Here is a 13,660-nt window from a genome sequence, read left to right on the forward strand (position 1 = left end):
AATAAATATAAGTATGAAATCCAAATCAAATTCCAGTGAATCAGTTAGCCAATTGTGAGGTAAATTTATCCAATCAAGAAAGGTTAATTAACATTCTAATTCAAGTTTACAAAGTTGGTGTCTCTAAGAAAAGTTTGTTTTTGTCTGAAGTGCTAAGTATCAATCATGATCACATCACCCTTCCCTTGCGTTCTGTTTTCCCTTCTAACCACGGCATTTAATTACTTTATCGAGGATTAGATGAGTATTGAGTTTGTAAGATAAAAGTCTTTCCAATCACCCATTACGATACCTTGAAGTTGTTGGAATGCATCTAAGTTGTACGTCAAAAGATTTATAAAACAATAGGGCTGGTAGCGGGCGTTCGTAAAATTTCATCGATGCAATGTGATTAAATTTAAAGAAACTTTGCTCCACAAGCAAAATTCACCCAACTTTGGTCTATTCTTGAAGACTATTGAACGACACCAGTTGGCCCAAACCATGAAAAACATCGTACAAATGTTGAAAACTCCCTCCACCCTTTAACAATTTTTAGGTCCAAACACATTGCTCTATTCATGTCTGTGAAATAGTGATGGATTTGAATTTAGAAATTTAATTCCGTACAGACCGTGATTTACCCATGGTATACTTGTTGGTAGTGTAAATTTTCTTTCACGACTTTTCAACTATACCAAGACTAATTGTCCCATTGTAAAGCTAGATTATTAGTGTATTTCATTTTATTTCATCAGTGAATGTTCCAAGTCGGAATCAAATTGTCAACATAACCAGTAATTATTTCATGATTAATAGCTGAAAACTATCAAACATCTGTTTAGTTCGTGTTATGTACGTAAGCAAGAGTGACTACCTTTACATGTATGGCGGCCTACCGTATAAACTCTTATGGCATTTACGAAAGCGACATTTTGGCTGCTAGTACTGGGTATGTAATTCTAATTTGTACTACTTTTGTCAATTCATTTTGTAACATATGGCTGCATGAATGTACAGTACTAATTATTAATTACAGTCAGCAAAATGTTTTGAACAAATTAGAGATTACTTATAATGTGTGATTTGACCTTGTGTATTTTTAAGAGTCTAGTTGAGTTTTATTTTGAAACTTTAAGCTTTGGGGATTATTCATACTTGTATCATGTTTTTTTTTTTATCTTTTTAACCCTAAAATTTGTATGCAACCCAAATATTTGACTCAAATTTAGGAGAGCATTGTGTTTATACAGTGATAACTGGTTTTTTTCCGAGTTAGTTTGGCTCTTCTACCCGACCGATTTTCATGACGAGGACTCAAATTGAAGGTATGAACCCACAGATATCACATCAAGCATCGGCATATATTTGCATTTTTTTATCTTCTGTGTTACTTGACCAAAAAACATAAATTTGATTTATTTTTAAATTCTTACTTCAATTTAAGATGTACAGGGTGTTTATAAAAAAACTTTACAACTTTAACATTCTCCCATTCATGATCCATGGGACATAAACGTTTCCTATTGACACCACATGAAAGGGCTGCTCAAAAAGTTTTAATCAGCTGGCAGTTCAATCAGCTGATGGCCTTACATTGTTGTTTGGTAAACAAAAACAAATAATTGAAAAGTCTCATTAGCATCGCAATGGAAGCACGAATCAAAGCGCAGTGTGTGGAGTGGTTCATTGAAACGAAATCTGATGTTGTTGTTCAACGGAGATTTCGGACAAGATATAATAGGAATCCTCCTTCAAGACCCACAATTAGGGCTTGGTACTATAAGTTTATGAACACTGGCAGTTTGAATCACAAGAGAGGAAACGGTCGACCCCGTGTAAGCGATGAAGATGTGCGGCGTGTTCAACAATCATTTGTGAACGACCCGAAAAAATCCACCAGATCTGCGGCACGTGATTTGAATATAAAACATTCTACTGTACACAAAATCCTTAAATCATTGAAATTTCGTTCATACAAACTTCAAATTTTGCAAAAGATCACGCCGAATGACTGGATTCTCCGAAAAGAATTTGCTGTGACTGTGCTAGATCGGTTGGCGGAAGATGAAAATTATTTGAGAAGAATTTTTTTTTCAGACGAGGCTACCTTTCATTTATCAGGTAAAGTCAACAAGCAAAATGTTAGAATATGGGGAACCGAGAACCCCCATTGTTATCAAGAGCACACCAGGGACAGTGAAAAAATTAATGTTTGGTGTGGATTGTTTCATGATAGGTCCTTTTTTCTTCCAAGAAAACAACATAAATGGAAACATTTACATTGATATGTTGGAGATTTTGCTTTTCCCCAACTAGAAGAATTACAGCCAAATGTAATTTTTCAACAGGACGGTGCTCCCCCGCACTGGAAGAGGTTTGTTCGGGATTGTTTGGATCAAAAATTCCCAAATCGTTGGATTGGCCGTGGTGGGCCAACACCTTGGCCTCCTAGGTCACCAGATATAACTCCATGTGACTTTTTTGTTTGGGGTTTTGTTAAGAATCGTGTCTACGCTAGTAAAGTGGACAACAAAGAAGAACTAAGAGAAAGGATCAGGAGAGCGTTTGATGAAATAGATCATTCAATTTTGCGTCGTGTTTGGTCAGAACTGGAATGTCGACTTGATTTTTTGCGAGCAAACAACGGGAAACACATTGAAGTTAGGTAAACTTCTTATCATGTAAATAAAACTTGAGAAAATTTCCTAAATTTTAATTTTTGTTTCATAGCTGTAAGTGAAAAAATAAAGGTTTTATGATTGTTTAAAGTTGTAAAGTTTTTTTATAAACACCCTGTATTTCACCAGTTATAATTGTATAATCCTATATATTTTGTCTAAGAACCTTCAGTGAAATACCAGCATTTATTTAAGCTATTAGTTATTCAAATCGGACGAGTTTCAAGCAAATGCGGACAACCAACATAAAAATTATTTTTTTAGGTTTTTCTATGATTGAAAATGAATATAGCTCCAGTATTGTTTATGGTTTTTTATATGTTTTAGACTCAAAATAATCAGTAAATTATAGGCTTTAATTTTAGCTATTGTTCGTTTGAATCAGTTTAAGTTCAAGAGACTGAATTACTCAATCAAAAATCATAAATTTGATTATTTCTCGGATATGATATTTATTTAAGGCTGCGGAGTAGCATCCATGATGGGTCCTCTAGTTAGTAATAATAATAACTCTTCACTTGATTTATTGGCCTTTGGAGGTCAAAGAGTTTAATGAATACATATTTTTCCAGTGTCCTCTTTGCAAATATCAAAAGCAGAATGGTCGGCAGAAGGACGTGTTGGATTACGATTTTACACGTGAGTATATTAAACCTATCAATTTTAACAAGCTTTGGCTAGTGATAATGTTATGTAATATGATTCCTTTTGTACTGTCAAATATTTATTCAGCTGTTTTATTTAAGACTGTTTTGTTTATGTATGTAATGTTTACAGTTTTGTGCAATTCTCTCATGTAAAATGTAGCTGACTATTAAGTTGAATAAAACCATATAAATTTGGTTTCTAAACATTTCTTTTCATAACAATTTATTCAACTTAATCTTTTAACTATATTATTACAAGTTCTTCTATACAAGTTGTATTCTATCTTTTCTATTCAAGTTTATTCCAAGAAATCTAAATGGATAAATTCTTCAAGCCGGAGCGCCTATCTTTAGACCCTAATGATCCCCATTCTGATCGTCAGTGGAAACATTGGAAAACCACTTTCAAGAATTTCGTGGAAGAAATATGTGCTGCAGAAGATGATCTACTAAAACTTCTAACTAATTTTGTGGACTACAACATACATGAAATAATCTCAGAGGCTGATTCTTATACCGAAGCTATATCTATTCTTGACAAACTCTTTATAAAGCCTACTAATGAGGTATATTCACGTCATCAACTGGCCACTAGAAGACAGGAACCTGGAGAAAATATTGATCAGTATCTTCGAAAACTAAAAGAACTTAGTAAAGCATGCAACTTTAAATCTGTCACTGCTAATGAAAATCGCAACGAGTACATAAGAGACGCTTTCATTCGAGGACTAATATCACAGTCCATTCGACAAAGACTTCTTGAAAATCTAACTTTGACTCTTGAAGAAGCTTATAATCAAGCCATTACCTTGGAATCAGCTGAAAATCAGGCGGTTTCATATATTTCAAGCCCTTGTAACTCTATATCTCAGTCAACTCCTAAAGATGTTGATGTTACTGATACAAATGTTTCTCAGGCAGCTTCTGATTCGTCTTCACACCAATTATCCTCGATAAGAAGAGAAAAATGTTTCTTTTGTGGACGGTCACGACACTCTCGAGCCAACTGTCCTGCCAAAGACTCAGTTTGTAATATTTGTAACAAGAAAGGCCATTGGGCAACAGTTTGCAATTCTCGCAACCAAAGTAGGACATTTAAGGGTAAAACAACTCAAAGTGATAAGACAGAAATAAACTCAATGTCTTCTTCTCTTGTTGCTGCCTCACAAAAATGTCTTTCAAAAGCTACAGTGTCACTGATGTTAAACGGCAAACCAGTAGATGCACTCATTGATACTGGGAGTTCCGACAGTTTTTTATCTGAAGCTACTGTGAAAAGATTCAATATTTCTAAATACCCAACAAAGCATGAAATATCGATGGCATCAACAAGTCATGTTTCATCAACTCTTGGCCACTGTATTGTTGACATGGTGTGCGATGGCCACGAATACCCACTGACAAAGCTGCTCATCTTAACTGATTTATGTGCCGATGTTGTAATTGGACATGACATCCTTCGGCAACATTCTGCTGTGGAGCTGAATTTCGGTGGTAAACGCCCACCCTTCAACGTTTGCAATCTACTTAGGGCTAAAGTATCACCACCACCACTGTTTGATAATCTAACTAATGACGTCAAGCCTGTAGCCATCAAGTCCCGCCGCTACTCTGAAGATGATAGTAAGTTCATAAAAAGTGAAGTAAGTAGGCTTATATCAGAAGGAATAATTGAACCGAGTAAATCACCTTGGAGAGCACAAGTGATTGTGGTCAACAATGGGCACAAGAGACGTCTCTGTATTGACTACTCTCAAACCATCAACAAATTCACACAGCTTGATGCCTACCCTCTACCTCACATTGAATCATTTGTCTCTAAGCTTGCTCAATACAAAGTGTTCAGTACAATCGATCTGAAGGAGGCATATCACCAAATACCTATTCGGAATGAAGATAAACCATTCACTGCATTTGAAGCTAATGGGAGACTTTACCAATACACTCGAATTCCTTTCGGCGTAACTAATGGTGTGGCGTGTTTTCAAAGAACTATTGATCAGATTATAGAAAATGAAAATCTACTAGACACGTTTGCTTATCTGGACGATGTAACTATTTGTGGTCGTAGCCAAGCAGAACACGATCAAAACCTACAGAGATTCATGGAAGCAACTAAAAAGTATAATCTTACCCTGAACAAAGAAAAATCTAAGTTTTCGTTGACCAGCATTCCAGTTCTGGGGTACATTGTAGAAAACATGTCCATGCGTCCTGATCCTGACCGCCTGCAATCACTCTTGAATTTCCCCGTTCCAACTGATAATGCAAGCCTTAAAAGAGCTCTTGGCATGTTGTCCTATTACGCAAAGTGGATTCCTAAATTCTCTGAAAAGGTTCATTGCCTTACTACAGTCAAATCATTCCCAGTAGGCAGGAAAGAAATATTGGCCTTTAAGACATTAAAAGAAGAAATAGCGAACTCCAGTATGTCTGCAGTTGAAGAGAATATTCCATTTACTGTAGAAACAGATGCATCTGAATCAGCTATAGCGGCTACCCTTTCACAAGCTGGAAGGCCAATATGTTTCTTTTCAAGAACCCTAACTAAGAGTGAACAACATCTACCTGCTGTGGAAAAAGAGGCCCTCGCAATATTCGATTCAATACAGAAATGGAGGCATTTCCTGATTGGAAGACGGTTTAAATTAATTACAGACCAGAAATCTGTGTCATATATGTTCAATCAGAAACACGCGGGAAAGGTTAAGAACAACAAGATTTTAAAGTGGCGATTGGAACTAGCACCTTTCTCTTATGACATAGTGTACCGTTCTGGCAAGGAAAACGTAGTAGCAGATGCATTTTCACGAGTTTCATCTTCCATCTCTTGTAGAGATTTCGAAAAACTCCGTAGAATTCATTGTGACATTGGACATCCTGGAATAATACGGATGGTTCATTTCTTAAAAAGTAAAAATCTCCCTTACTCTATCGAAGATGTCAGGCGAATGACCGCTTCATGCTCTGTTTGTGCGGAAGTGAAACCTCGGTTCTACCAAAAAACCCCATCAACACTCATCCATGCAATGGCTCCTTTCGAGAGACTTAACATTGATTTTAAGGGGCCAATACCATCTGTGCCAAGGAATAAATACATACTCACGGTTGTTGATGAGTTTTCAAGATATCCGTTTGCTATTCCTTGCTCGGACACATCAGCATCTTCTGTCATCAAAGCACTTACATCAATCTTCACCATCTTTGGTATGCCTGCTTTTGTCCACTCCGACCAAGGTTCTGCTTTCATGTCAAAAGAACTGAGTGATTTCTTACACTCTAAAGGAATCGCCACTAGCCGATCTTCACCTTATAACCCTCGAGGTAATTCTCAAGCTGAGCGATATAATGGAACGATTTGGAAGACTGTATCTCTTGTTCTGAGAAACAAGGGACTGAAGACAGAACAGTGGGAGTACGTTTTGCCAGAAGCTTTGCTTTGTATACGCTCGTTACTATGTACAGCTACGAATGAGACCCCACATGAACGACTTTTCAAACACCAGAGACGATCATTTTATGGCACCTCTCAACCTCAATGGCTCATGAATCCAGGACCAGTATTAGTGAGAAGGCATGTAAGAAATAACAAATATGAACCTTTAGTGGAACAAGCTCAGCTGATAGAGGCTAATCCAGACTATGCTCGCATCAAGTATAGAGATGGTAGAGAGGCTCTGGTATCGGTGCGACATCTCGCTGTTCCTCCTGAAGCTATCCAACAAGAGGATGAGCCAGTGACTTCGGAAAATCCCAGTCAAGAACTAGATCCTGCTCTTCAAGACCTGAGACGTGAATCAAATCTGCTTCAACCTGAAATTGGGAACTCTATTCAATCTGAAATCGAAACATCCCCTCTGCATGAGACCGTGACCCCTACTTCTGTGAGGGATAACGAAGAAACAAACCTGCGTCGTTCCACTAGAGTCCGAAGGCCTCCCACCTATCTAAGGGATTACATTTAAAAAAAAAAGATGGGGTGAATGTTATGTAATATGATTCCTTTTGTACTGTCAAATATTTATTCAGCTGTTTTATTTAAGACTGTTTTGTTTATGTATGTAATGTTTACAGTTTTGTGCAATTCTCTCATGTAAAATGTAGCTGACTATTAAGTTGAATAAAACCATATAAATTTGGTTTCTAAACATTTCTTTTCATAACAGATAAAAATATATATTTTTATTAGTATTATTATTATTTGAGTTGTAGCCAGCTTTAGAATGAAAATGAACCCGGTTTAATGGATAAAATATCCATGATGAAGAACGCTCGGCCGGCCTTGGCGCAAGAACGGCAAGAGCCGTCACGGGCCCCCGATACTTATCTATATATAAACATGTAATCATTAAAGTTTTCTCCAGGGAAGGCCCCAATGTCTACATAGAGGAACCAATAGAGTCAGGAGTACAGATTTTCAGCCACAACCATTTCAATAGCACTCTGCCGGTGGTCATACTTATTCATGGAATGGATGCGTCAGTCGACTGTATATTTGTAGAGGAGAGTGTCAAAGGCAAGTGTAAAATTATACCAACAAATATTTTGTATTGAATTGTATTTGAGTGGTATGATTACAGTTGTGATGCTATGTTAATGATCACTTTAATGTACTTAAGGTAAATATCTAGAGCAATAATTATTTTTAATGGCTATTCTTGTAACTCTTTATGCCAATTTCAATTATTGCTTCTTAAGCACTCAATTCAATTTATACTTGTTGTATCTTGTGTTATTTTCCATTCACCTACTATGTGTTTAGCGGTGCCAGAGTATTATTTTGTAGTGGAAATAATATAATTTTAGCTACGGGTATTTATCTATAAAGAAACATCTTATAAAGAAAGTTCTCATAAATAACTTTGAATTTGCTATTTTCTCCCAATTTTTTGTCTTGAATTTTTTATGGTAATCTCTTTGCCATTCAAATTATAACTTTAATTTTAAATACTAGGTGGGATACTAAATGCATTATCTTTGATTTTTTTTTACTGTATATGTATAAAAATTTATATATTTCATTCATTTTCAGCAATGTACTTCCGGGGGTTGAACAAAAACTTCAACATCATTGCTCTGAACCTACCTGAGCTGTTGGCAGTTCAGAGTGTGATGGATAAATATCTATACACCACAGCAGTCAACAGCAAGGTAGGTTTGGCATTTTATTGAACTGATTCCCATTATTATGGTTTATGATGCAAATATTTTCACCAAGAAACAGTGTAGTTGTATTGTAGCATTTATCAAATGGTTTATTAAACATAAACCATTAATTAAATGTAAACAGTGTACAATTGACAAGAAATATTGGAAACATTAAACAGTGACCAGCTCAACTATTTGCACAGACTGGGCTCCAGTTCAACTAAAAACGAGCAGGCTGAAAGCTTGCATTTACTACATGCGCCACTGACGCACGGCTACAGTGCAACAACCGAGGTTCAGTAGCGGTGAACGGCTACAACGCAGCACAGTTTTTTGCCGTCGCCGTAACCATGTAGTATGAATACCAAATAACTTACTCTTACATTTTTTTACCGTATGGCGGAAACCTTGTATGAAAGGAACTTTAGAGTGTATATAAAAGTTTTGAGTTTTAACTGATGGCTACTCAATTATCTACTCTTTGCAGATGAAGTACTGAAATATCGACGTTTATTTGTGTGACTTTTTATGTAACTATAAGCCCCTGGACTCTTGCCTCTCTCAGGTAGGCAATCTTTACACCTTTTCAAAATTATTAACCAAAAAATGAGTATTTCCTCAATATTTGATAAGAAAGCAATATTTTCCAGATAGCAGGGGTTGCAGTTGGAAAGTTTTTAAACAATGTTATAAAACAAAAATTTACGACCCCGGACAAGATTCACGTGGTCGGTTACAGCATGGGGGCTCAAGTATCTGGGTACTTAGCTAGGGAAGTCAAAGCAGAACATGGATTGATAAACTTCATTATGGGTAAGTGAAACTTAATGGTTCTTACGCTGCTCGTCAGGAAAGCTCTTAATTGATTTTTTTATCCAAGTTAGGTGTACTGCAAACTCACTGGCGCAGTACTTTTAAGTGGCACTCGCCCCTACCAACGACATGTCTGACATGAAAGCTCAGTTGGTGTTGTACTGACGAGTGTAGCACTGAGGACTTTTTACATGTGCAGCCTGCAGGTTCAATTTCCATATGTGTGCAATCCATAAGCTTCCTAATGTCTGGCTTAGTCGGTGGAAGAGCCTGCCTTAAACAACCAATGTCCGGCTTGGTTGGAAGTTGACAATATTAGTGAGTTTAATAGAGATCACTAACAACACCTGGCTTACTCCTTTTTACTCTAGCGTACAAAATTATATCAATAATGGAATTTAATTCCAGAGTGTGGTAAGGAGCCATCCAATACAATAAATACATTACGCACCGTAAAACTTAGAAAGGTTTTTTATATTGAAATTTATGGTTGGTTTATGTAAAAGTTCATTCTGTAATTTCATAGAAAATGTCTTATTGATTCAGTGATGGTGTTTTCATATAGTACCTACCTAATCTTTCAACCATGACATTTTCCAAGGGGGTCCATGCAGAGAAAAAATTCCCTCCCATCAAATGTTAGTAAGAAAATCCTTAAACATATTTTTGATTGTATAGCATCAGCATTATTGCAGAAAATGTTTAAATTTTTTTCTCCACATATATTTTTGATAATTTTTTACAAAAACAGCATGCAAAAGTAATACAATTATCAATCAATTATCAAACATTGAGATGGGGACCTTACCTATGCACATATTTTAACCCAAAACGAGTGAAGGATCGAAGGATGAATGTAGAATGATGATCTGTGTAGCTTTGTTACTGACTAAGATCAGCTGTTTCATTAGTCAGGATAATTTATTAAAAGTTATGATCAGGAACAGCTGGACTCAGTTTCAAAACATCAAAAAGGTTCTGATTTTTCTCAGGATCAATTTGGTAACCTTTTGATTGCTACGCAAACCGTATAACCACTCAGCTACCCAGTCAGTCAACACACTGTGCATTTTGATATGTTGCCATAGGACTAGACCCAGCTGGTATTGGCTTCACCCCGTCCACTTTCGCCTCGTGGTACACCGGACTGACGCACGTGACGGCAGACGACGCAAAATATGTCCACTTCGTGCACTGCAACTCCATCGGCTGGGGAACACTTCACTACCAAGCCACGGCAAACTTTGTCTTCAACGGAGGGAATTTCCAGCCTGGGTGTGCCACCAGTAAAAGTTGGTAGCAATGTTTTTTTAATATATAAACGTCTTGATCCCCTTATTGTTAATACGAGGGTTATTCAGAAAGAAGGAGCATTTGTGTCTAACGTTAGGCATGCACCCATTGTGAGTTTTCAAGTACAGGTGTGTTCGTCTCCTCTGTAAGTCCAGCTCTCACAGTAGTGAGTGTTGTTGCCCATTTTTTGCGATGTTACAAATTTGCAATTGAAAATCTTGCTAGTTGGGAGGTGTGTGCGTGCGTCTTTACGAATTTTGAAGCCAAAAACGTAAAACCTACAGAAATTTTTCAGACTGCTTGTCCTGGACTCCCTGGTGTGGCTGAGATTGCAGACGACGGAATTCTTCGACAAAGGAATTTCAGAGCTAGTTTACCATGCATGCTATCTCCAAAATATTTATGACTAAAAATTCATCTAGAACAATTTCTTACACGTTCTTTCAACCAACGTTTGAAGGTAACATTATATTATTTATTAATAACTGACGTTCCAGTAGTAGGAATGAATTCTAATTTCTAACAACCTACGTTCATTCAATCCACAATTATGCCATAGGGCGACTAGTTCGAACTAGGGAGCATCACTAGTAGCCATCTCCTAATAAATCATAACTAATATTTATTACTCATACAAGTGTAAAGTGCTTTATAATTATCAGTTAGACTCTGGTTTGTTTAGATCTCGGATGCAGCCACAACAGAGTGCCGTTCTACTTCATTGACAGTGTTTTGTACCCAGAAAACTTTGTAGCTAAGAAATGTGATTCGTGGAAAAGTTTCACCTCCTGTCAATGTGAATCTGAAGAAACGGTGTTCGTGACCTTCCCACCTGTCTTGGGGTATGTTTAGAATATTAAACATCACTTATCAAATGTAGTTTTAATTTTTCTGCATATTGATTCAAACGATACATTATAAATATAATCAACTCATCTTTTATATAAGAATATATTTTTAAAGGCTATAAAATAGTCTAGTTTGTCTACTATGCAGAGTATATATGACATGTTCTGCTACCTGGAGGCCAAGTTTAGAACTAGACTACTAAGCTTTGGCTTCTGTTTGGCAGGGGATTTTAGAGCGAGCGCTAGACAGTAATGTTAAATCAAAAGTGTAAGGTGCTGTCTTCCAGGCTAGGAGACAAAACTATGGATTAAGGGTACAAATGATCACCAACCCCCCACTGGCCCTGGTTGAAGTCAGGTCTGGTGTACACCTCGGTGGCGGCGATAAGAATAAGAAGTACCCGCGGGCCATCTTCAACTCTTCTCTTAATAATCTTTAAAAACATTATCACAGGTCCCCCTAAACTTGCACTTTTGCTTTTTGCAACTTCCGAGGCACCGAGTTGCCATCATTGTCTTCTAATGATCGCAAAAAAATTATGAATACTTCTCACAGTCACGGAAACATTATTATAGTCTACTGTGATTTCAAAAAACCTAGGGCATCATCAGATAACAACATCATGGTCTCCCGCGATAGCGGCCCAATCTCTAATATTTCCCGAGTTGACGGAAACATATTATTTTTCTACAATCACAGCAAAATCCCAATTAAATGTACTGCGGAAAAAGAAATGTCATCATCGTCTTCTGTAGTAGAGTTCAAATCTTAAATGTCTTGCACAATCACGGAAACATTCAAATCGTCTTCCACTATCGTGTAGCAAAATCCTGAAAGCCTCCTGCGGTCCTGAGGACATCATTATCGTCTTTGGCAATAGCGGCATAACATCTCCCACAGCCAAGCAGACATCATCACCTGCGGGGAAATGTTCTCGCCAACATCCGCGATCGCGGCAAAAGCGTTAATCCTAATAAAAAACTTATGGTAATACTCATATAAATACTGTTATGTTGTGATGGTGTCTGTGTGCTAGTGAAATCTTCCTAAACTTACGGTCAAGACTATTCCCCCCCAGCACCAGAGGCCCTGCAGGCCCGCTATTGCCCCCACTGATTCACCCGTGGCAGAGTTTAGTGGGGAATTAAGGGTGAAAGGTGAAGGGATGTTTGGATGGGTGTTTTCTTTGAGAGTCACACCTGAAGTCAGACATTCTTGTGAAAGGCTATTAAAAACTTGTTTGAAATTATTGATTCTTTTGGGTTCATAAAGATGAGGGAAATGACTGATAACAATATGAATTGTGAAATCACAAAATAATTTATGAAGTTTAAAAGGTCGGAATGGTTTGTTAAAAACTAAAAACCCCTTATGTTTCAGAGCTAAAGGAACTTATCAATTAAAGACAAATTCAGAAACACCGTTTGGACTTTCAGAAGCCGGTGTCAAATGTGAAAAGGACACCACAGTGTTGGAAGTATCTAAATTTGTGAAATCACTTCAAGAAAACAATAAGAAAATCAGAAAGCAGGGCTTGAAACTAAATGGAAAATATGTCAAAACGTCAAGCAGAAAAGTTCACAAGACGGCAAAATCTCCAATATCATTTCGTCATAGGACTGTAGACAAATATATTAAATTACATCCGAAAAAACCAGCGACATCAAGAAGTAGTAAAAATAAAGTTAAACGCAGTGCTAAACTTAAGAAGCAATCAAAGACACATGATATATCCATGCATGATATGGTGGAACATATGCATCACAACGTAGTTGATAAATGATTTCTAATACCCATCTTGTGAAATTATCCATAGAAATTTGTTTATTTTATATCTAAATTTTACCGTTGCTTCTATTCTTGCAATCTTCAAAAAGATTTTAAATTTTAAATGATAATACGAAAAGAAAATTTGTGATGATAAGAATTTAAGAAACACATAGGCTACCGGTATATACACTTTTGTTGATTAGTAAAAATATGGAATTTTCAAAGGGGTCGGCGGCTTTTTATTAACCTTGTATTTTTCTATCCATACTTGCAATATCTGGTCTTTGCATGGAAGGCATCAAGCAAAAGCTAACCAAGGGATGAACTGGTATGTTACGAGAATAAACTGTGTTGAAAAATTTATTTCAGTTGTCAACTTCTGCTGAAGACTGTCACATTTAAAAAACTAACAAAAAAATCACATAAATTTTCAAATCAGCTGATTTTGCAAAATTGAATCAGGCTAAGTTGAGCTTAGAC

The 13,660-nt window shown here is 36.8% G+C and overlaps 1 protein-coding gene across 1 annotated transcript; it reads left to right on the plus strand.

Moving 5' to 3' along the window:
• The first annotated feature begins 833 nt into the window (after positions 1-833).
• LOC129003123 (phospholipase A1-like) lies at positions 834-13,341 on the plus strand. Its single transcript, XM_054431363.1, has 8 exons — positions 834-931; positions 3,233-3,299; positions 7,672-7,823; positions 8,340-8,458; positions 9,106-9,268; positions 10,357-10,560; positions 11,244-11,403; positions 12,791-13,341. Exons 1-8 carry the CDS (start codon positions 892-894, stop codon positions 13,191-13,193), a joined length of 1,308 nt encoding a protein of 435 aa, XP_054287338.1. The 5' UTR covers positions 834-891; the 3' UTR covers positions 13,194-13,341.
• The last annotated feature ends 319 nt before the right edge of the window (positions 13,342-13,660 follow it).

This window comes from Macrosteles quadrilineatus, unplaced genomic scaffold (assembly GCF_028750875.1).
Source record: "Macrosteles quadrilineatus isolate MER2022 unplaced genomic scaffold, UCM_ALF_1.0 Scaffold_9__3_contigs__length_116548681, whole genome shotgun sequence".
Classification (NCBI taxonomy): domain Eukaryota; kingdom Metazoa; phylum Arthropoda; class Insecta; order Hemiptera; family Cicadellidae; genus Macrosteles; species Macrosteles quadrilineatus.